Here is a 22992-nt window from a genome sequence, read left to right as displayed (position 1 = left end):
AGATGTACTTCTTGGGAATGATGTGGGCGATCTTCAGTGTCACTTTGTTGAAGCCGTCACACGAAGTCAAGCCCGCCGGGAAACCGCTGAGAGGAAGGAGGCACCCCAGCATGTGGACGGAGCTCCGCTACCCGTGGTGAGTGACTCATCTTCGCTGCTGACAATACTGGGGTGACATGGGACCGGGACAACTTTCAAGGGGACTTAGCCACCGACCCTACTCTGACAAGCTTCTGGGCCTGGGTAGGGCTGACTGGTTAGGGAGCCGGCGAAAAGATAGTGCAGGAAAATGGGTTGCTGTACCGAGTGGTGAATGATGCCAAGTGGGGGCCCCAGACCGTGGCTAAGCAGCTGGTAGTACCCCAACAATTCCAGACCCAACTGCTGCACCTTGCCCACGATATTCCCATGGTTGGGCATCAGGGAAAGCTACGGACCGAAAAGAGGTTGACCCAGGCCTTCTATTGGCCTGGGATGTCCCAATCGGTAGCTCGCTACTGCTGTACCTGCGATACCGGTCAGCGACATGTGAGAACTGGTGGCTTTCAGGCCCCCCTACAGCCCCTACCCATTATTGAGGAGCCGTTCCAACGAGTAGCTATCAACATTCTGGGACTCTTAGCTCGCCCCAGCAAATCTGGAAAGCGGTACATCCTGACCATCGTCGACTATGCTACTCGTTATCCCGAAGCAGTCGCCCTGTCCAGCATCACAGCCCCCAAGTTGCGGAAGCCATGGTTACCATCTTCACACGATTGGGCTTCCCTGCTGAAATCCTGTCAGATCAGGGGACTCAGTTCATGTCAGGCCTTGTTCAGTCCCTCTGGCAGACCTGTGGAGTGCGGGCAATCCGGACCACTCCCCAGACAAATGAACTGTGTAAGCGCTTCAACTGGACCCTGAAGGCCATGCTAAGGGTCTTTGTGGACCTAGAGCCATACTTTGAACGATACCTATCCCACCTCCTCTTTGCCTACCGGGAGATACCCCAGGAATCTACTGGATTTTCTCCCTTCGAACTGCTGTATGGGCAGAAGGTCCGCGGCCCCCTGACCCTACTGAAAGAATACTGGGAGGGTCAGTTACCGGATACTGGGGTCCCTATGGTGCCCTACATCTTAGAACTGCATGAAAGGATGGGCCAACTAGCTGGCCTCGCAGCTGACCATCTCCAAGCAACCCATGCCTGGCAAAAGACATGGTATGACCGCAAGGCCCACACCCGGGAGTTTACTGAGAACCAACAAGTCCTCATGATTGTCCCAAATCCGCAGAACAAGATGCAATCCACCTAAGAGGGACCCTTCCGTGTCATTAGAAAAGTGAATGACACTATGTTCTTGGACTAGATGATCGGGGGAGACGGCAGAAAATGGTGCATGTCAATATGATCAAGGAGTACCATGACCGAAACGTCCGTCATGGCCATCTGCCCGATACCCTCCGAGGAAGACAAAGAGGCCGTACCGGATCTCCTGGAAGCAGTGTGCCATCCAACTGACGTGCACCAGGTGCCCTGGGCCTGCAGCTGAACCCGGGACAACAGAGGGCCATGAATGCTGTCCTAGGCCTGCGCAGTTCTGCTTTTTTGGCCCGGTCTGGACAAATCCCCTTATCTGCAGAGGGTCGGGAGCGCTCTGCCTTCATCACCCCCTTCGGCCTGTTCGAGTTTCTCAACATGCCTTTTGGCATGAAGAATGCTCCTGCCACCTTCCAGCGCACGGTGGACCAGCTGCTGCGGGGCTGTCATGACTTTGCCTGCGCCTACCTGGATGACATCGCCATCTTTAGTGAAACATGGGAAGACCACCTCCAGCATGTGGGCTTTGTCCTGGAGTGAATTGCAGGGGCCAACCTCACCTTTCGACCAGACAAGTGCCAGATGGGGATGGCAGAGGTGCAATATTTAGGGCACCGGGTGGGAGGGGGTAAATGGCACCCAGAACCGGCTAAAATAGAAGCCATTAGGGAATGGCCCACCCCCCAACCAAGAAACAAGTTATGGCTTTTCTGGGCACTGCTATTACCGCAAATTTGTTCCCCATTTTGGCACGACTGCGAAGCCCCTCACAGATCTCACCAAGAAGGCCATGCCCCGGATAGTAACCTGGACCCCGGCCTGCCAGACTGCTTTTGACCTGCTGAAAGAGGCCCTTTCCCATGACCCCGTTCTGGCAGTGCCCAACTACTAGAGAAGGTTCCTCCTGCAGACGGACGCCTTCACTTATGGGCTGGGGGCCGTCCTCAGCCAGGTAAATGAGGAGGGGGAGGAGCACCCTGTGGCCTTCCTTAACAGGAAACTACTAGACCGGGAGGTGGCCTATGCCACCATAGAGAAGGAGTGCATGGACATAGTGTGGGCGTTGAAGAAACTTCAACCCTATTTGTATGGCCGGGAGTTCACCATCTTCATGGACCATAACCCCCTCACCTGGCTGAATCGGGTCTCCGGGGATAATGGGCGCCTCTTATGATGGAGCCTGGCCTTACAACCCTACAATTTCACTATCCAATACTGACAGGGAAGCCAGCACCACAGTGCAGATGGGCTGTTCCGTCAGCAAGACCCCCAGTAAATGCAGTCCACAAGTGCCCCTACGGAAACTTGTTGAGGTTCCCCTGGCGGCACTTGTAGAATAGAGGTGGGAGGGGTTTTCACAGAGCTGGTCTTCACCCCATCAACTGGTCTGCTGCCTGCCACCCCTCACCCACCGGCAGCCCCTCACTCTTTGTTGCCATCAATCTGGCCCCCTGCCGAGGGAGCATCCTGCTCCCCTGGCTGAGCGTCAGAAAATCGCCCCCCCCCCCTGCTGTGGGAATCCACATACAGACTCCCTCCTGTCACCCCCTCCCTGTTCCCTCATGCACGGTGCGGTCCTGTCCTTCCACGCTCCGTGCCACGCTCCCTGTGCGAGTCCAGAGACACGGGGGGCGGTACTTAAGTCAGAGAGGGGCCCCAGTCCCGGGAATTACTCCTGGCTGCTGTCCCTGCTGTGTGAGTGATGTCTGAGCTCCAGGCCAGCCTCCTGATTGATCCAGTCCTCTCCTCTCACTGGATCCACTGCCTGCCAGTCTGGTGCTGGATCCCTCCCCTGTGTGGGGTTAACTCTCTGCTGCCTGGAGCTCCTCTGTGCAGATTAACTCTCTGCTGCCTGGATCTCTCCCCTGTACTGACTTAACCCTTTGCTGCCCGTGTGCCTGGCGGACTTAACCCTTCGCTGCCCGTGTGCCTGGCGGACTTAACCCTTCGCTGCCCGTGTGCCTGGCGGACTTAACCCTTCGCTGCCCGTGTGCCTGGCGGACTTAACCCTTCGCTGCCCGTGTGCCTGGCGGACTTAACCCTTCGCTGCCCGTGTGCCTGGCGGACTTAACCCTTTGCTGCCCGTGTGCCTGGCGGACTTAACCCTTCGCTGCCCGTGAGCTGCCTGTGTGGATTGACGCTGTGTTGCCTGTAACCCTACGTGTCCGGCTCCCCACATCCAATAAGTGGACTAACCCCGTGCTGCCCATAAGACTGATCCCAATTCTCCCCATGAACCCCAATTCCCACGGAACCTCCACCCCTCTGTCCTATTGAACCCTGTGGACTATCGGCCCCGTTGTCCCATATTGCCTTCCAGATAATTGTGTCGCTGTGTCTATGTGGATCTGTGGACTAACGGATCTATTGTCTGTACCCCGAAAAACCTCCCCCATAAACGCCCGCATGTCAGGTTCCGTGCAATCTATCTCTGTGTGCTCCCTCTCTGCGCTCCTAGTACTTGACAATCTGAATGTCTGTGTCCCTCACTGCAGAGATTTATTTCATATTAATAGATAAAAACAACACATGGACCACCAAAGAGGGGAAACCTTCCTGGACTAATAATGCCCCAATGGACAAAGCTCATCTAAGAAATGGTTGGTATATCATGGTACAGCCTATCCAATCATGATACAGGATATCTCCAGGACATTTACATCATGATACAACTGATATGACCATGATACAGGATCACTTCAGGACTTCTACATCACAATATGACTGATATGACCATGATACAGGATCACTTCAGGACTTCTACATCACAATACAACTGATATGACCATGATACAGGATCACTTCAGGACTTCTACATCACAATATGACTGATATGACCATGATACAGGATCACTTCAGGACTTCTATATCACAATATGACTGATATGACCATGATACAGGATCACTTCAGGACTTCTACATCACAATATGACTGATATGACCATGATACAGGATCACTTCAGGACTTCTACATCACAATATGACTATGATACAGGATCACTTCAGGACTTCTACATCACAATATGACTGATATGACCATGATACAGGATCACTTCAGGACTTCTATATCACAATATGACTGATATGACCATGATACAGGATCACTTCAGGACTTCTACATCACAATAGGACTATGATACAGGATCACTTCAGGACTTCTACATCACAATATGACTGATATGACCATGATACAGGATCACTCAGGACTTCTACATCACAATATGACTGATATGACCATGATACAGGATCACTTCAGGACTTCTATATCACAATATGCTGATATGACCATGATACAGGATCACTTCAGGACTTCTACATCACAATACGACTGATATGACCATGATACAGGATCACTTCAGGACTTCTACATCACAATATGCTGATATGACCATGATACAGGATCACTTCAGGACTTCTACATCACAATATGACTGATATGACCATGATACAGGATCACTTCAGGACTTCTACATCACAATACGACTGATATGACCATGATACAGGATCACTCAGGACTTCTATATCACAATATGCTGATATGACCATGATACAGGATCACTTCAGGACTTCTACATCACAATATGACTGATATGACCATGATACAGGATCACTTCAGGACTTCTACATCACAATACGACTGATATGACCATGATACAGGATCACTTCAGGACTTCTACATCACAATACGACTGATATGACCATGATACAGGATCACTTCAGGACTTCTATATCACAATACGACTGATATGACCATGATACAGGATCACTTCAGGACTTCTACATCACAATATGACTGATATGACCTATGATACAGGATGACTTCAGGACTTCTATTCTATATCACAATATGACTGATATGACCTATGATACAGGATCACTTCAGGACTTCTATATCATGATACAACTGGTCCAATCCAAGACTTCTATATCAAGACACTACTGAACCAATCATGACACAGGACTTCTAGATCATGATATGACTGATCCGATCCAGCACTTCTATATCACGACAGCACTAATCCAACCATGATACAGGATCACTTCAGGACTTCTAAATCATGATAGAGGCGAGAGAGAGGTGCTCCAGACTAAGTGCAGTAAAAATGGTAACTGTTTATTGCACACAAGATATTTAAAAACTCACAAGATGTGGGTAAAAATCAGGCATCAGGATGTAGATATAGGACGTCACCTAGGTGGACATCTGGAGCGGATGGCTGAGGAGTATATATAGGAGAGAGCACTCACAGTTCAGTTAGCTCTGAGGAAGAAGGGACCCCCTTCGAAACGCGTCAGCTGTACTGAACACCCACTCCCCTGATGGGACTCATGTTATCTTCAAGTCCCTGTGAGGACTTACATGCCTGATTTTATTCGCTGTTTGTGAGTATATTTTTTACAATTAATAAATTTTGGTTACTGAGGTAATGCGCAAGGTTGGTGCGCTTCTCGTTTTCATTTCATTCTGCGGATGGCTGAGGTACCAGGGGCCAAAAGCTCCCTCAGTGGCTGTTGCTCTGGAGTGGGTCTCAGTGGAGGAGCGAGGAAGGCAGGCGATTGTCCTGGGAGTCGTGGTGCAGGGAAGGAACCGTGCTCTGGAACCGTCACATCAGCGCACCTCTCTCTCCTCAGAGTTCCGGTTTACTCCAGAGATTGCAGCCTCACGTCGGGGTTTATATTGCAGCTATATATTTTTATATATACAGAATTTTATATCCCCCCTTCCTGCCCATTACTACCTGAACTATAAGACTCCTCCACCTTTTGTACTACACAAGCTGCAATACCCTTCCTATACTATATATATTTCTCGCCCCCCCCCCCCGATGTACGGAGAAGCCCCCCCCCCCGGTGTACGGAGAAGCCCCCCCCCCCCGGTGTACGGAGAAGCCCCCCCCCCCCCGGTGTACGGAGAAGCCGTGCTCTCCTATAACAAACATTTTTACACACCTCTAAAAACGCTCTACAGTCCGCATACCGACTACTACCTCTCCTGCGCCAATACGGACTTCTGTTATGTCTACCTCATGATAGGACTGGTCCGACCATGATACAGGATCACATCAGGACTTCCATATCACGATAGGACTGGTCCGCCCATGATGCAGGATCACATCAGGACTTCCATATCACGATAGGACTGGTCCGCCCATGATGCAGGATCACATCAGGACTTCCATATCACGATAGGACTGGTCCGCCCATGATGCAGGATCACATCAGGACTTCCATATCACGATAGGACTGGTCCGCCCATGATACAGGATCACATCAGGACTTCCATATCACGATAGGACTGGTCCGCCCATGATGCAGGATCACATCAGGACTTTCATATCACGATAGGACTGGTCCGCCCATGATGCAGGATCACATCAGGACTTCCATATCACGATAAGACTGGTCCGCCCATGATACAGGATCACATCAGGACTTCCGTATGATGATAGGACTGGTCCGCCCATGATGCAGGATCACATCAGGACTTCCATATCACGATAGGACTGGTCCGCCCATGATACAGGATCACATCAGGACTTCCATATCACGATAGGACTGGTCCGCCCATGATGCAGGATCACATCAGGACTTCCATATCACGATAGGACTGGTCCGCCCATGATACAGGATCACTTTAGGACATCTATATCCTGATACAACTGGTTCGATCCAGGACTTCTAGATCAGGATAGGACTGATCCGATCCAGGACTTCTAGATCAAGACACTACTGATCAGACCATGGCACAGGACTTCTATATCACAATAGGACTGATATGACCATGATATCGAATCACTTCAAGACTTGTATATCACGATAGGACTGGTCCGACCCGGGACCCCTATATCACGATAGGACTGTTCTGACCCGAGGCCCCTATATCACGATAGGACTGGTCCGACCCGGGGCCCCTATATCACGATAGGACTGGTCCGACCCGGGGCCCCTATATCACGATAGGACTGGTCCGACCCGGGGCCCCTATATCACGATAGGACTGGTCCGACCCGGGGCCCCTATATCACGATAGGACTGGTCCAACCCGGGGCCCCTATATCACGATAGGACTGGTCCAACCCGGGGCCCCTATATCACGATAGGACTGGTCCGACCCGGGGCCCCTATATCACGATAGGACTGGTCCGACCCGGGGCCCCTAGATCACGATAGGACTGGTCCAACCTGGGGCCCCTAGATCACGATAGGACTGGTCCGACCCAGGACCCCTAGATCACGATAGGACTGATCCGACCCGGGGCCCTATATCACGATTGGACTGGTCCGACCCGGGACCCCTATATCATGATAGGACTGGTCTGACCCGGGGCCTTTAAATCACGATAGGACTGGTCCAACCCGGGGCCCCTATATTACGATAGGACTGGTCCGACCCAGGACCCCTATATCATGATAGGACTGGTCCGACCCGGGACCCCTAGATCACGATAGGACTGGTCCGACCCGGGGCCCCTATATCACGATAGGACTGGTCCGACCTGGGGCCCCTAGATCACGATAGGACTGGTCCGACCCGGGACCCCTAGATCACGATAGGACTGGTCCGACCCGGGACCCCTAGATCACGATAGGACTGGTCCGACCCGGGACCCCTAGATCACGATAGGACTGGTCCAACCCGGGACCCCTATATCACAATAGGACTGGTCCGACCCGGGGCGCCTATATTACAATAGGACTGGTCCAACCAGGGGCCCCTATATCACGATAGGACTGGTCCGACCCAGGGCCCCTATATCACAATAGGACTGGTCCAACCCGGGGCCCCTATATCACGATAGGACTGGTCCGATCATGATGCAGGATCACATCAGGACTTCCATATCACGATAGGACTGGTCCGACCAGGATACAGAATCACTCCAGGACTTCCATATCACGATAGGACTGGTCCGATCATGATGCAGGATCACATCAGGACTTCCATATCACGATAGGACTGGTCTGACCACGATACAGGATCACTCCAGGACTTCCATATCACGATAGGACTGGTCTGACCACGATACAGGATCACTCCAGGACTTCCATATCACGATAGGACTGGTCCGACCCAGGGCCTCTATATCACAATAGTACTGGTCCAACCCGGGGCCCCTATATCACGATAGGACTGGTCCGACCATGATGCAGGATCACATCAGGACTTCCATATCACGATAGGACTGGTCTGACCACGATACAGGATCACTCCAGGACTTCCATGCTGGTATTTTTATGAAATGATTGTGGATTTCCTGGGAGGGAAGAGTTGGTTTGGTATGTAGCTAGTGGGGAAGGATGGAGAGGCCTCCCAGAGAAGGGAGTATGGGTGTCGGTGCTAACTGCTCAGTGACACCATGGATACACTGGGAGTTGATCCGCACACACACTGAACTGTAGGAAATGGTAGCCCACCTTCTATGATTTTCGGTGGAGCAGTGCTTGCTGGGAGTTGTAGTGATCAGTGCCTCATTACGACATTTAGGTTTGAAGAAATGATTGGTTGGTTCATTCGTCCACATTGTGACAGGTCCTCATTTTTCTACCCAGAATTCCATTCACTCACATGAGAACAATCATTTTATTATGGACTCCTCTACAGACACCAAGCAGGAGACACGGTACCGTGTCATGTGACGCCCTCTACACAGTCACATGACTCATTACCCCATGTAAACAGTTGAGTGCAAAGCCGCTTGTTGCAGCCACTAGAGGGCGCGTTTCTCTTCCAGCGCGCTGTCATTGCCTCCCCGCAGGGGCGCCCGCTCTGTCCTGTTGCTATGGAAACCTCTGGTCTTGCCCCGCCCCCTAGTCTGTGGATGAAAGTCTCTGTGTCCCTCCTCGTCCCTCCATACTCTTCGGGTATCCACACGTGCCCTGCCAGTCCAGCCTCTACCACCCCCCCTCCAGTACTGGCCCTCTCGGTGCTCCCTCTGCACTGGCTGGGCTTTGGCTCGGAGACCCCCCGTGTGAGCACCGGCGACAACCTGCGGTTTGGAGGGAACGGGGGGCAGAGCATGTTCTTGGCATGACGTGGGGCCAGCCTGCTGGGTGGACTCCTGTGTTTCATCTGGCACATAGATGGCGCCATCAGAGGGAGGGGCCTGGAAAGACAGAAAATGGTGAAGGAATACCCTGCTGACCCTCTCCCCCAACAATAGGAGGGAGACCACACGTGCTGCAGACCCCCCACCACAGCCCCACGTGCTGCAGACCCCCCACTACAGCCCCACTTCCTGGAGACCCCCCACTACAGCCCCACTTCCTGGAGACCCCCCACCACAGCCCCACGTCCTGCAGACCCCCCACCACAGCCCCACTTCCTGCAGACCCCCCACCACAGCCCCACGTCCTGCAGACCCCCCACCACAGCCCCACTTCCTGGAGACCCCCCAAAATACTATCATGCACCCCAAACCTCTAGTAAGTCAATCAAATGCCTTTATACACCCATCACTGAGCAGAGTGGCTCCTCCCACAGCAGGTGCCAAGTGAAGGCAGTCTTCATTGCTTTGTCTATGACGCAATCCATCTCACCTCCTGGATACTGATGAAAAAACGATTTCTTTCAGCCTCCACATCGATGATTCCTCCATTCACCAACTGCCGCTCATAGATCCGCCGCAGATCCTTCTCCCGCTGCAGAGTGCACGTGTCGGGGACATACCGCTCCTGTGTGAGACAGCAAACACATGTGTGTCATATCAGGGGGCTGCCTGTGACTTGGGCGGTTACGGGGACCGGAATGTGGCTGGGGCGGGTTACGGGGGACCGGAATGTGGCTGGGGCGGGTTACGGGGGACCGGAATGTGGCTGGGGCGGGTTACGGGGGACCGGAATGTGGCTGGGGCGGGTTACGGGGGACCGGAATGTGGCTGGGGCGGGTTACGGGGGACCGGAATGTGGCTGGGGCGGGTTACGGGGACCGGAATGTGGCTCACGTGGTATACGGGGGACCGGAATGTGGCTGGGGCGGGTTACGGGGGACTGGAATGTGGCTGGGGCGGGTTACGGGGGACCGGAATGTGGCTCACGTGGTATACGGGGGACCGGAATGTGACTCGGGCGGGTTACGGGGACCGGAATGTGGCTGGGGCGGGTTTTGGGGACCTGAATGTGGCTGGGGCGGGTTACGGGGGACCGGAATGTGGCTGGGGCGGGTTACGGGGGACCGGAATGTGGCTCACGTGGTATACGGGGGACCGGAATGTGGCTCACGTGGTATACGGGGGACCGGAATGTGGCTCACGTGGTATACGGGGACCGGAATGTGACTGGGGCGGGTTACGGGGACCGGAATGTGGCTCACGTGGTATACGGGGGACCGAAATGTGACTGGGGCGGGTTACGGGGGACCGGAATGTGGCTCACGTGGTATACGGGGGACCGGAATGTGACTCGGGCGGGTTACTGGGACCGGAATGTGACTCGGGCGGGTTACGGGGACCGGAATGTGACTCGGGCGGGTTACGGGGACCGGAATGTGACTCGGGCGGGTTACGGGGACCGGAATGTGACTCGGGCGGGTTACGGGGACCGGAATGTGACTCGGGCGGGTTACGGGGACCGGAATGTGGTATACGGGGGACCGGAATGTGGCTGGGGTGGGTTACAGGGGACCAGAACGTGACTCGGGCGGGTTATGGGGACCGGAATGTGGCTGGGGCGGGTTACGGGGACCGGAATGTGGCTCACGTGGTATACGGGGGACCGGAATGTGGCTCACGTGGTATACGGGGGACCGGAATGTGGCTCACGTGGTATACGGGGGACCGGAATGTGGCTCACGTGGTATACGGGGGACCGGAATGTGGCTCACGTGGTATACGGGGGACCGGAATGTGGCTCACGTGGTATACGGGGGACCGGAATGTGGCTCACGTGGTATACGGGGGACCGGAATGTGGCTCACGTGGTATACGGGGGACCGGAATGTGGCTCACGTGGTATACGGGGGACCGGAATGTGGCTCACGTGGTATACGGGGGACCGGAATGTGGCTCACGTGGTATACGGGGGACTGGAATGTGGCTCACGTGGTATACGGGGGACCGGAATGTGGCTCACGTGGTATACGGGGGACCGGAATGTGGCTCATGTGGTATACGGGGGACCGGAATGTGGCTCACGTGGTATACGGGGGACCGGAATGTGGCTCACGTGGTATACGGGGGACCAGAATGTGGCTCACGTGGTATACGGGGGACCGGAATGTGGCTCACGTGGTATACGGGGGACCGGAATGTGGCTGGGGCGGGTTACGGGGACCGGAATGTGGCTGGGGTGGGTTACGGGGGACCGAAATGTGGCTCACGTGGTATACGGGGGACCGGAATGTGGCTGGGGCGGGTTACCGGAATGTGGCTCACGTGGTATACGGGGGACCGGAATGTGGCTGGGGCGGGTTACCGGAATGTGGCTCACGTGGTATACGGGGGACCGGAATGTGGCTCGGGGGGGTTACGGGGGACCGGAATGTGGCTCGGGGGGGTTACGGGGGACCGGAATGTGGCTCGGGGGGGTTACGGGGGACCGGAATGTGGCTGGGGTGGTTACGGGGGACCAAAATGTGGCTGGGGTGATTTACGGGGGACCGCCCATGATACAGGATCACTTTAGGACATCTATATCCTGATACAACTGGTTCGATCCAGGACTTCTAGATCAAGACACTACTGATCAGATTATGGCACAGGACTTCTATATCACGATAGGACTGGTCCGACCCGGGACCCCTATATCACGATAGGACTGGTCTGACCCGGGGCCCCTATATCACGATAGGACTGGTCCGACCCGGGGTCCCTATATCACGATAGGACTGGTCCGACCCGGGACCCCTATATCACGATAGGACTGGTCTGACCCGGGGCCCCTATATCACGATAGGACTGGTCCGACCCGGGGTCCCTATATCACGATAGGACTGGTCCAACCCGGGGCCCCTATATCACGATAGGAGTGGTCCGTCCCAGGGCCCCTATATCACGATAGGACTGGTCCGACCCGGGGCCCCTATATCACGATACGACTGGTCCGACCCAGGACCCCTATATCACGATAGGACTGGTCCGACCCAGGACCCCTAGATCACGATAGGACTGGTCCGACCCAGGACCCCTAGATCACGATAGGACCTGCCTGTGGCTGGGGTGGTTACGGGGAACCTGCCTGTGACTGGAGTGGTTTACGGGGGACCTGCCTGTGGCTGGGGTGGTGGTTACGGGGGACCTACCTGTGGCTGGGGTGGTGGTTACGGGGGACCTACCTGTGGCTGGGGTGGTGGTTACGGGGGACCTACCTGTGGCTGGGGTGGTGGTTACGGGGGACCTACCTGTGGCTGGGGTGGTGGTTACGGGGGACCTACCTGTGGCTGGGGTGGTGGTTACGGGGGACCTACCTGTGGCTGGGGTGGTGGTTACGGGGGACCTACCTGTGGCTGGGGTGGTGGTTACGGGGGACCTACCTGTGGCTGGGGTGGTGGTTACGGGGGACCTACCTGTGGCTGGGTGGTACCTACCCATACCAATATGTAATGTGCAAGTGCCTAGCTGTAGCTGGTGTGCAATATGGGGGGAACCCAGCCTGTGAGCGATGCATTATATGGGGTACCTACCTATAGCTGGTGAGTCATATAAGGAGAAAAATCCTGTGGCTGGTATGCTATACGGGGGTACTTACCTGTGGCTGGTATGCTATACGGGGGTACTTACCTGTGGCTGGTATGCTATACGGGGGTACTTACCTGTGGCTGGTATGCTATACGGGGGTACTTACCTGTGGCTGGTATGCTATACGGGGGTACTTACCTGTGGCTGGTATGCTATACGGGGGTACTTACCTGTGGCTGGTATGCTATACGGGGGTACTTACCTGTGGCTGGTATGCTATACGGGGGTACTTACCTGTGGTTGGGATAGTATATGTGGATGGTGTGGCATATGCGGTACATTGCTGATAATTATACAGGAAGAACCTACCTGTGGATGCTTTATTATATGGAGGGGGGGCACCTTCTCATCGCTGATATATAATATGGGGGTACCTACCCATGATGGCTGGTGTGTAATATGGGGGTACCTACCCATGGCTGGTAATATGGGGGTACCTACCCATGATGGCTGGTGTGTAATATGGGGGTACCTACCCATGATGGCTGGTGTGTAATATGGGGGTACCTACCCATGGCTGGTAATATGGGGGTACCTACCCATGGCTGGTAATATGGGGGGTACCTACCCATGGCTGGTAATATGGGGGGTACCTACCCATGGCTGGTGTGTAATATGGGGGTACCTACCCATGGCTGGTGTGTAATATGGGGGTACCTACCCATGGCTGGTGTGTAATATGGGGGGTACCTACCCATGGATGGTGTGTAATAAGGGGGTACCTACCCATGGATGGTGTGTAATAAGGGGGTACCTACCCATGGATGTGTAATATGGGGGTACCTACCCATGGCTGGTGTGTAATATGGGGGTACCTACACATGATGGATGGTGTGTAATATGGGGGTACCTACCCATGGCTGGTGTGTAATATGGGGGTACCTACCCATGGCTGGTGTGTAATATGGGTGTACCTACCCATGGATGTGTAATATGGGGGTACCTACCCATGGATGTTGTGTAATATGGGGGTACCTACCCATGGATGTTGTGTAATTTGGGGGTACCTACCCATGGATGTTGTGTAATTTGGGGGTACCTACCCATGGATGTTGTGTAATTTGGGGGTACCTACCCATGGATGTTGTGTAATTTGGGGGTACCTACCCATGGCTGGTGTGTAATTTGGGGGTACCTACCCAAGGTGTATTTGTGTACCTACCAGTGACTGGCGTGTAATTTGAAGGTACTGACCTGTGACTGGTGAGAGAAGAATATGATACAGGAACATAATCCGGGACTACTTACCTCCGGCTGCTGAGGGGGCGGGGCTTCTTGCAGTTTGGTGAAGTCACAGGTCAGATTTTCCCGACATACCGGACACAAAACAAACGAGTTCTAAAAGAAGGAAAATGAGGATCAGAAGGTGACCACACGGGTGTCACCATGGAGCCACTTCCCTTCTCACTCTGGAACATCCATCTTCCATAGAGATCCAAGGAGGGGAACATCCATGACATAGAACACCACAATGAACAAACAACATGGAGGTGTGAAGGGGCCCAGACAGACGTTCTAGATAATATAGAGGGGTGAGAGGAGGCAGAAGATACACAGAGGGTTCTAGATCATACAGAGGGGTGAGAGGAGGCAGAGGATACACAGAGGGTTCTAGATAATATAGAGGGGTGAGAGGAGGCAGAAGATACACAGAGGGTTCTAGATAATAGAGGGGTGAGAGGAGGCAGAAAATACAGAGAGGGTTCTAGATCATACAGGGGGGGAGAGGAGGCAGAAGATACACAGAGGGTTCTAGATCATACAGAGGGGAGAGAGGAGGCAGAAGATACAGAGAGGGTTCTAGATAATACAGGGGGGTGCGAGGAGGTAGAAGATACACAGAGGGTTCTAGATCATACAGAGGGGAAAGAGGAGGCAGAAGATACAGAGAGGGTTCTAGATAATACAGGGGGGTGCGAGGAGGCAGAAGATACAGAGGGTTCTAGATCATACAGGGGGGTGAGAGGAGGCAGAAGATACACAGAGGGTTCTAGATCATACAGGGGGGGTGAGAGGAGGCAGAAGATACACAGAGGGTTCTAGATAATATAAAGGGGTGAGAGGAGGCAGAAGATACAGAGAGGGTTCTAGATAATACAGGGGGGTGCGAGGAGGCAGAAGATACACAGAGGGTTCTAGATAATACAGGGGGGTGCAAGGAGGCACAAGATACAGAGAGGGTTCTAGATCCTACAGGGGGGTGAGAGGAGGCAGAAGATACACAGAGGGTTCTAGATCATACAGGGGGGTGAGAGGAGGCAGAAGATACACAGAGGGTTCTAGATCATACAGGGGGGTGAGAGGAGGCAGAAGATACACAGAGGGTTCTAGATCATACAGGGGGGAGAGAGGAGGCAGAAGATACACAGAGAGTTCTAGATCATACAGGGGGTGAGAGGAGGCAGAAGATACACAGAGGGTTCTAGAAACAAGTCGGTACCTCTTCCGGGTTCTCTTCCAGGCAGTGCTTGGCATATCGTCCCAGGCAGTGTGAATGGAAGTGATGAAAACACGGGGTCTTGGTGAGGGAATCCCCTTCCTGTGAGATACATGAAAGTCACATGACTGCCAGAGAACCTATCACAGCGAGGGAGGTCAGTACACCCTGCAGCACTTACCTGGAAGCCGTACAGGCAGATAACACAGTGACCCCGAGGAATATTACTGGCCGTCAGCATCTCCTTCCCCTTCTATGGGGACACAAGATAAAGGAGACCTTGTAAGTGTGAGCCGGGGGACAACTTCACCCTGATTGGACGGAAGACTCACCTCAATCAGTTCATAGAGAAGAGGACCGCCCACTGACTGCGCTGCCGTCCTATGCAAGATGTCGGTGATACTGCGGGAGACGAGGAAGGCCGAGGTTACATCTGATACATGGAAGATTGGTCTGTGTATGCTACACCATTCCCACCTCCACAGAGACATTGTTCCTTTGTATCTCCCGTCTGATCCATGTTTATAAACAATGTTCCTTTGTATCTCCCGCCTGATCCATGTTTATAAACAATGTTCCTTTGTATCTCCCGTCTGATCCATGTTTATAAACAATGTTACTTTGTATCTCTCCATCTCCCGCCTGATCCATGTTTATAAACAATGTTACTTTGTATCTCCCACCTGATCCATGTTTATAAACAATGTTACTTTGTATCTCCCGCCTGATCAATGTTTATAAACAATGTTACTTTGTATCTCCCACCTGATCGATGTTTATAAACAATGTTACTTTGTATCTCCCGCCTGATCAATGTTTATAAACAATGTTACTTTGTATCTCCCACCTGATCGATGTTTATAAACAATGTTACTTTGTATCTCTCCATCCCCCGTCTGATCGATGTTTATAAACAATGTTACTTTGTATCTCCCGCCTGATCGATGTTTATAAACAATGTTACTTTGTATCTCCCGCCTGATCGATGTTTATAAACAATGTTACTTTGTATCTCCCGCCTGATCGATGTTTATAAACAATGTTACTTTGTATCTCCCACCTGATCGATGTTTATAAACAATGTTACTTTGTATCTCTCCATCCCCCGTCTGATCGATGTTTATAAACAATGTTACTTTGTATCTCCCGCCTGATCGATGTTTATAAACAATGTTACTTTGTATCTCCCGCCTGATCGATGTTTATAAACAATGTTACTTTGTATCTCCCGCCTGATCGATGTTTATAAACAATGTTACTTTGTATCTCCCGCCTGATCGATGTTTATAAACAATGTTACTTTGTATCTCCCGCCTGATCCATGTTTATAAACAATGTTACTTTGTATCTCTATCTCCCGTCTGATCGATGTTTATAAACAATGTTACTTTGTATCTCTCTATCTCCCATCTGATCGATGTTTATAAACAATGTTACTTTGTATCTCCCGTCTGATCGATGTATATAAACAATGTTACTTTGTATCTCCCGCCTGATCGATGTTTATAAACAATGTTACTTTGTATCTCTCTATCTCCCGTCTGATCGATGTTTATAAACAATGTTACTTTGTATCTCCCGTCTGATCGATGTTTATAAACAATGTTACTTTGTATCTCCCGTCTGATCGATGTATATAAACAATGTTACTTTGTATCTCTCCATCCCCCGTCTGATCGATGTTTATAAACAATGTTACTTTGTATCTCCCGTCTGATCGATGTATATAAACAATGTTACTTTGTATCTCTCCATCTCCCATCTGATCGATGTTTATAAACAATGTTACTTTGTATCTCTCCATCTCCCATCTGATCGATGTTTATAAACAATGTTACTTTGTATCTCCCGTCTGATCGATGTTTATAAACAATGTTACTTTGTATCTCTATCTCCCGTCTGATCGATGTTTATAAACAATGTTACTTTGTATCTCTCTATCTCCCATCTGATCGATGTTTATAAACAATGTTACTTTGTATCTCCCGTCTGATCGATGTATATAAACAATGTTACTTTGTATCTCCCGCCTGATCGATGTTTATAAACAATGTTACTTTGTATCTCTCTATCTCCCGTCTGATCGATGTTTATAAACAATGTTACTTTGTATCTCCCGTCTGATCGATGTTTATAAACAATGTTACTTTGTATCTCCCGTCTGATCGATGTATATAAACAATGTTACTTTGTATCTCTCCATCCCCCGTCTGATCGATGTTTATAAACAATGTTACTTTGTATCTCCCACCTGATCGATGTTTATAAACAATGTTACTTTGTATCTCTCTATCTCCCGTCTGATCGATGTTTATAAACAATGTTACTTTGTATCTCTCCATCTCCCATCTGATCGATGTTTATAAACAATGTTACTTTGTATCTCCCGTCTGATCGATGTTTATAAACAATGTTACTTTGTATCTCTCTATCTCCCGTCTGATCGATGTTTATAAACAATGTTACTTTGTATCTCTCTATCTCCCGTCTGATCGATGTTTATAAACAATGTTACTTTGTATCTCTCCATCTCCCGTCTGATCGATGTTTATAAACAATGTTACTTTGTATCTCTCTATCTCCCGTCTGATCGATGTTTATAAACAATGTTACTTTGTATCTCTCCATCTCCCGCCTGATCGATGTTTATAAACAATGTTACTTTGTATCTCTCTATCTCCCGTCTGATCGATGTTTATAAACAATGTTACTTTGTATCTCTATCCCCCGTCTGATCGATGTTTATAAACAATGTTACTTTGTATCTCTCTATCCCCCGTCTGATCGATGTTTATAAACAATGTTACTTTGTATCTCTCCATCTCCCGTCTGATCGATGTTTATAAACAATGTTACTTTGTATCTCTCTATCTCCCGTCTGATCGAAACAATGTTACTTTGTATCTCTCTATCTCCCGTCTGATCGATGTTTATAAACAATGTTACTTTGTATCTCTCTATCCCCCGTCTGATCGATGTTTATAAACAATGTTACTTTGTATCTCTATCCCCCGTCTGATCGATGTTTATAAACAATGTTACTTTGTATCTCTCTATCCCCCGTCTGATCGATGTTTATAAACAATGTTACTTTGTATCTCTCCATCTCCCGTCTGATCGATGTTTATAAACAATGTTACTTTGTATCTCTCTATCTCCCGTCTGATCGATGTTTATAAACAATGTTACTTTGTATCTCTCTATCCCCCGTCTGATCGATGTTTATAAACAATGTTACTTTGTATCTCTCTATCCCCCGTCTGATCGATGTTTATAAACAATATTACTTTGTATCTCTCTATCCCGTCTGATCGATGTTTATAAACAATGTTACTTTGTATCTCTCTATCCCCCGTCTGATCGATGTTTATAAACAATGTTACTTTGTATCTCTCCATCTCCCGTCTGATCGATGTTTATAAACAATGTTACTTTGTATCTCTCTATCTCCCGTCTGATCGAAACAATGTTACTTTGTATCTCTCTATCTCCCGTCTGATCGATGTTTATAAACAATGTTACTTTGTATCTCTATCCCCCGTCTGATCGATGTTTATAAACAATGTTACTTTGTATCTCTCTATCCCCCGTCTGATCGATGTTTATAAACAATGTTACTTTGTATCTCTATCCCCCGTCTGATCGATGTTTATAAACAATGTTACTTTGTATCTCTCTATCCCCCGTCTGATCGATGTTTATAAACAATGTTACTTTGTATCTCTCCATCTCCCGTCTGATCGATGTTTATAAACAATGTTACTTTGTATCTCTCTATCCCCCGTCTGATCGATGTTTATAAACAGTATTACTTTGTATCTCTATCTCCCGTCTGATCGATGTTTATAAACAATGTTACTTTGTATCTCTCAAACACAGGAAGAAGAGGCCAGGGCCCCTCCTACACTTGGCACAGGGCCCCCTACCTGTGAATCTGTTCATCACACAGGCCCCGAGGGTTGGTCACACTGATCTCAGGGGGGTCGTCAGGATACTGGAGAGAAGGGAGAAGGAAATGAGGATCTGTATGTAGTGTGGGGGGTCATCTGACCGATCCCGGGAGACGATCGTCCTCAGCACCGTATACAACCTTATGGTAAGAAGATTCTACAGTATGACATACATCAACTGGACGGGACGGGGCCCCGGACCGGAGCTGCCACCAGAAATACTGGACATGTTGGGGCCCCGGACCGGAGCTGCCACCAGAAATACTGGACATGTTGGGGCCCCGGACCGGAGCTGCCACCAGAAATACTGGACATGTTGGGGCCCCGGACCGGAGCTGCCACCAGAAATACTGGACATGTTGGGGCCCCGGACCGGAGCTGCCACCAGAAATACTGGACATGTTGGGGCCCCGGACCGGAGCTGCCACCAGAAATACTGGACATGTTGGGGCCCCGGACCGGAGCTGCCACCAGAAATACTGGACATGTTGGGGCCCCGGACCGGAGCTGCCACCAGAAATACTGGACATGACGGGACCCCGGACCGGAGCTGCCACCAGAAATACTGGACATGACGGGACCCCGGACCGGAGCTGCCACCAGAAATACTGGACATGACGGGACCCCGGACCGGAGCTGCCACCAGAAATACTGGACATGACGGGGCCCCGGACCGGAGCTGCCACCAGAAATACTGGACATGACGGGGCCCCGGACCGGAGCTGCCACCAGAAATACTGGACATGACGAGGCCCCGGAGCTGCCATTGCAGTGTACACAGCATGCAGAAGTCACATGACCTGACCTGAGGTGGGAGGGACAGATGCAGGGTGAGGCAGACATATTGACTTTCAGCATCATCTCCGGTTGCAGGATGTAAAGTGATCCTCAGCTCCACCCTGTAAGACCAATCACAAATAAGAGGCGGTCTTCCTCCATCAGGGGGCGGAGTTATGTGGGAGCAGTAGCGGATCCTTACCTGTCACCCCGAGAGATCTCCAATTCCTCCAGGTAGATGGACTGCAGAACCTGCAGCTCCTGGCACACCGAGCTGCAATGAGAAGAGATGGCGAGTCAGTGTGAGAGACCACGGGGTGCGCGGGGCCCATAGGGTGTAAAGGGGGTGCGCGGGGCCCATAGGGTGTATGCGGGGTGCGTGGGGCCCATAGGGTGTATGAGGGGTGCGTGGGGCCCATAGGGTGTATACGGGGTGTAGGGTATATAGGGTGTATACGGGGTGTAGGGTATATAGGGTGTATACGGGGTGTAAGGTATATAGGGTGTATACGGGGTGTAGGGTATATAGGGTGTATACGGGGTGTAGGGTATATAGGGTGTATACGGGGTGTAGGGTATATAGGGTGTATACGGGGTGTAGGGTATATGGGGTGTATACGGGGTGTAGGGTATATACGGGGTGTAGGGTATATAGGGTGTATACAGGGTGTAGGGTATATACGGGGTGTAGGGTATATAGGGTGTATACGGGGTGTAGGGTATATACGGGGTGTAGGGTATATAGGGTGTATACAGGGTGTAGGGTATATAGGGTGTATACGGGGTGTAGGGTATATAGGGTGTATACGGGGTGTAGGGTATATAGGGTGTATACGGGGTGTAGGGTATATAGGGTGTATACGGGGTGTAGGGTATATAGGGTATATACAGGGTGTAGGGTATATAGGGTGTATACGGGGTGTAGGGTATATAGGGTGTATACGGGGTGTAGGGTATATAGGGTGTATACGGGGTGTAGGGTATATAGGGTGTATACGGGGTGTAAGGTATATAGGGTGTATACGGGGTGTAGGGTATATAGGGTGTATATGGGGTGTATATGGGGTGTAGGGTATATAGAGTGTATATGGGGTGTAGGGTATATAGGGTGTATACGGGGTGTAAGGTATATAGGGTGTATACGGGGTGTAAGGTATATAGGGTGTATACGGGGTGTAGGGTATATAGGGTGTATACAGGGTGTAGGGTATATAGGGTGAATACGGGGTGTAGGGTATATAGGGTGTATACGAGGTGTAGGGTATATAGGGTGTATACGGGGTGTAGGGTATATAGGGTGTATACGGGGTGTAGGGTATATAGGGTGTATACGAGGTGTAGGGTATATAGGGTGTATATGGGGTGTAGGGTATATAGGGTGTATACGGGGTGTAGGGTATATAGGGTGTATACGGGGTGTAGGGTATATAGGGTGTATATGAGGTGTAGGGTATATAGGGTGTATACGGGGTGTAGGGTGTATAGGGTGTATACGGGGTGTAGGGTGTATACGGGGTGTAGGGTATATAGGGTGTATACGGGGTGTAGGGTATATAGGGTGTATACGGGGTGTAGGGTGTATAGGGTGTATACGGGGTGTAGGGTGTATACGGGGTGTAGGGTATATAGGGTGTATACGGGGTGTAGGGTGTATACGGGGTGTAGGGTATATAGGGTGTATACGGGGTGTAGGGTATATAGGGTGTATACGGGTGTAGGGTATATAGGGTGTATACGGGGTGTAGGGTATATAGGGTGTATACGGGGTGTAGGGTATATAGGGTGTATACGGGGTGTAGGGTATATGGGGTGTATACGGGGTGTAGGGTATATACGGGGTGTAGGGTATATAGGGTGTATACAGGGTGTAGGGTATATAGGGTGTATACGGGGTGTAGGGTATATAGGGTATATACAGGGTGTAGGGTATATAGGGTGTATACGGGGTGTAGGGTATATAGGGTGTATACGGGGTGTAGGGTATATAGGGTATATACAGGGTGTAGGGTATATAGGGTGTATACGGGGTGTAGGGTATATAGGGTGTATACGGGGTGTAGGGTATATAGGGTGTATACGGGGTGTAGGGTATATAGGGTGTATACGGGGTGTAGGGTATATAGGGTGTATACGGGGTGTATAGGGTGTATACGGGGTGTAGGGTATATAGGGTGTATACGGGGTGTAAGGTATATAGGGTGTATACGGGGTGTGGTGTATATGGGGTGTATATGGGGTGTAGGGTATATAGAGTGTATATGGGGTGTAGGGTATATAGGGTGTATACGGGGTGTAAGGTATATAGGGTGTATACGGGGTGTAAGGTATATAGGGTGTATACGGGGTGTAAGGTATATAGGGTGTATACGGGGTGTAGGGTATATAGGGTGTATACGGGGTGTAGGGTATATAGGGTGTATACGGGGTGTAGGGTGTATAGGGTGTATACGGGGTGTAGGGTATATAGGGTGTATACGGGGTGTAGGGTATATAGGGTGTATACGGGGTGTAGGGTATATAGGGTGTATACGGGGTGTAGGGTGTATAGGGTGTATACGGGGTGTAGGGTATATAGGGTGAATATGGGGTGTATAAGGGGTGTAGGGTATATAGGGTGTAAGATATATACAGGGTGTAGGGTATATAGGGTGTATACGGGGTGTCGGGTGTATACGGGGTGTATAGAAGATCTCCCCTTCCTGTCCTTCTCCCCTCTCACCCCTCTTCCTGATCCTCCTCCGCCATCACCGCTCACCGGAAGTGACGTCACCCATCACACCGCCCCTTCAGAACGGTTCATTATTTTTTCTCCTGACTGTAAAAGGAAGTGACGTCAGGTCGGCGCCTTGTCACCAG

General features: G+C 50.8%; 1 protein-coding gene across 1 annotated transcript; it reads right to left on the bottom strand.

Moving 5' to 3' along the window:
- Nucleotides 1-8863: 8863 nt before the first annotated feature.
- LOC149431658 (E3 ubiquitin-protein ligase RNF25-like) lies at nucleotides 8864-22984 on the bottom strand. The gene is made up of 10 exons (XM_089665426.1): nucleotides 22856-22984; nucleotides 20339-20410; nucleotides 20165-20258; nucleotides 19336-19403; nucleotides 15742-15811; nucleotides 15591-15662; nucleotides 15413-15511; nucleotides 14221-14310; nucleotides 9839-9973; nucleotides 8864-9405 (listed from the first exon to the last, which is right to left on the bottom strand). Exons 1-10 carry the CDS (start codon nucleotides 22879-22881, stop codon nucleotides 9010-9012), a joined length of 1122 nt encoding a protein of 373 aa, XP_089521552.1. The 5' UTR covers nucleotides 22882-22984; the 3' UTR covers nucleotides 8864-9009.
- Nucleotides 22985-22992: the final 8 nt, after the last annotated feature.

Source organism: Staurois parvus, unplaced genomic scaffold (assembly GCF_062004578.1).
Source record: "Staurois parvus isolate SC_StPar_1 unplaced genomic scaffold, SC_StPar_1.0 ptg002187l, whole genome shotgun sequence".
Taxonomy (NCBI): domain Eukaryota; kingdom Metazoa; phylum Chordata; class Amphibia; order Anura; family Ranidae; genus Staurois; species Staurois parvus.
The sequence above is the reverse complement of the archived record's forward strand: the minus strand, read 5'-3'. Positions and strand labels throughout refer to the sequence as shown.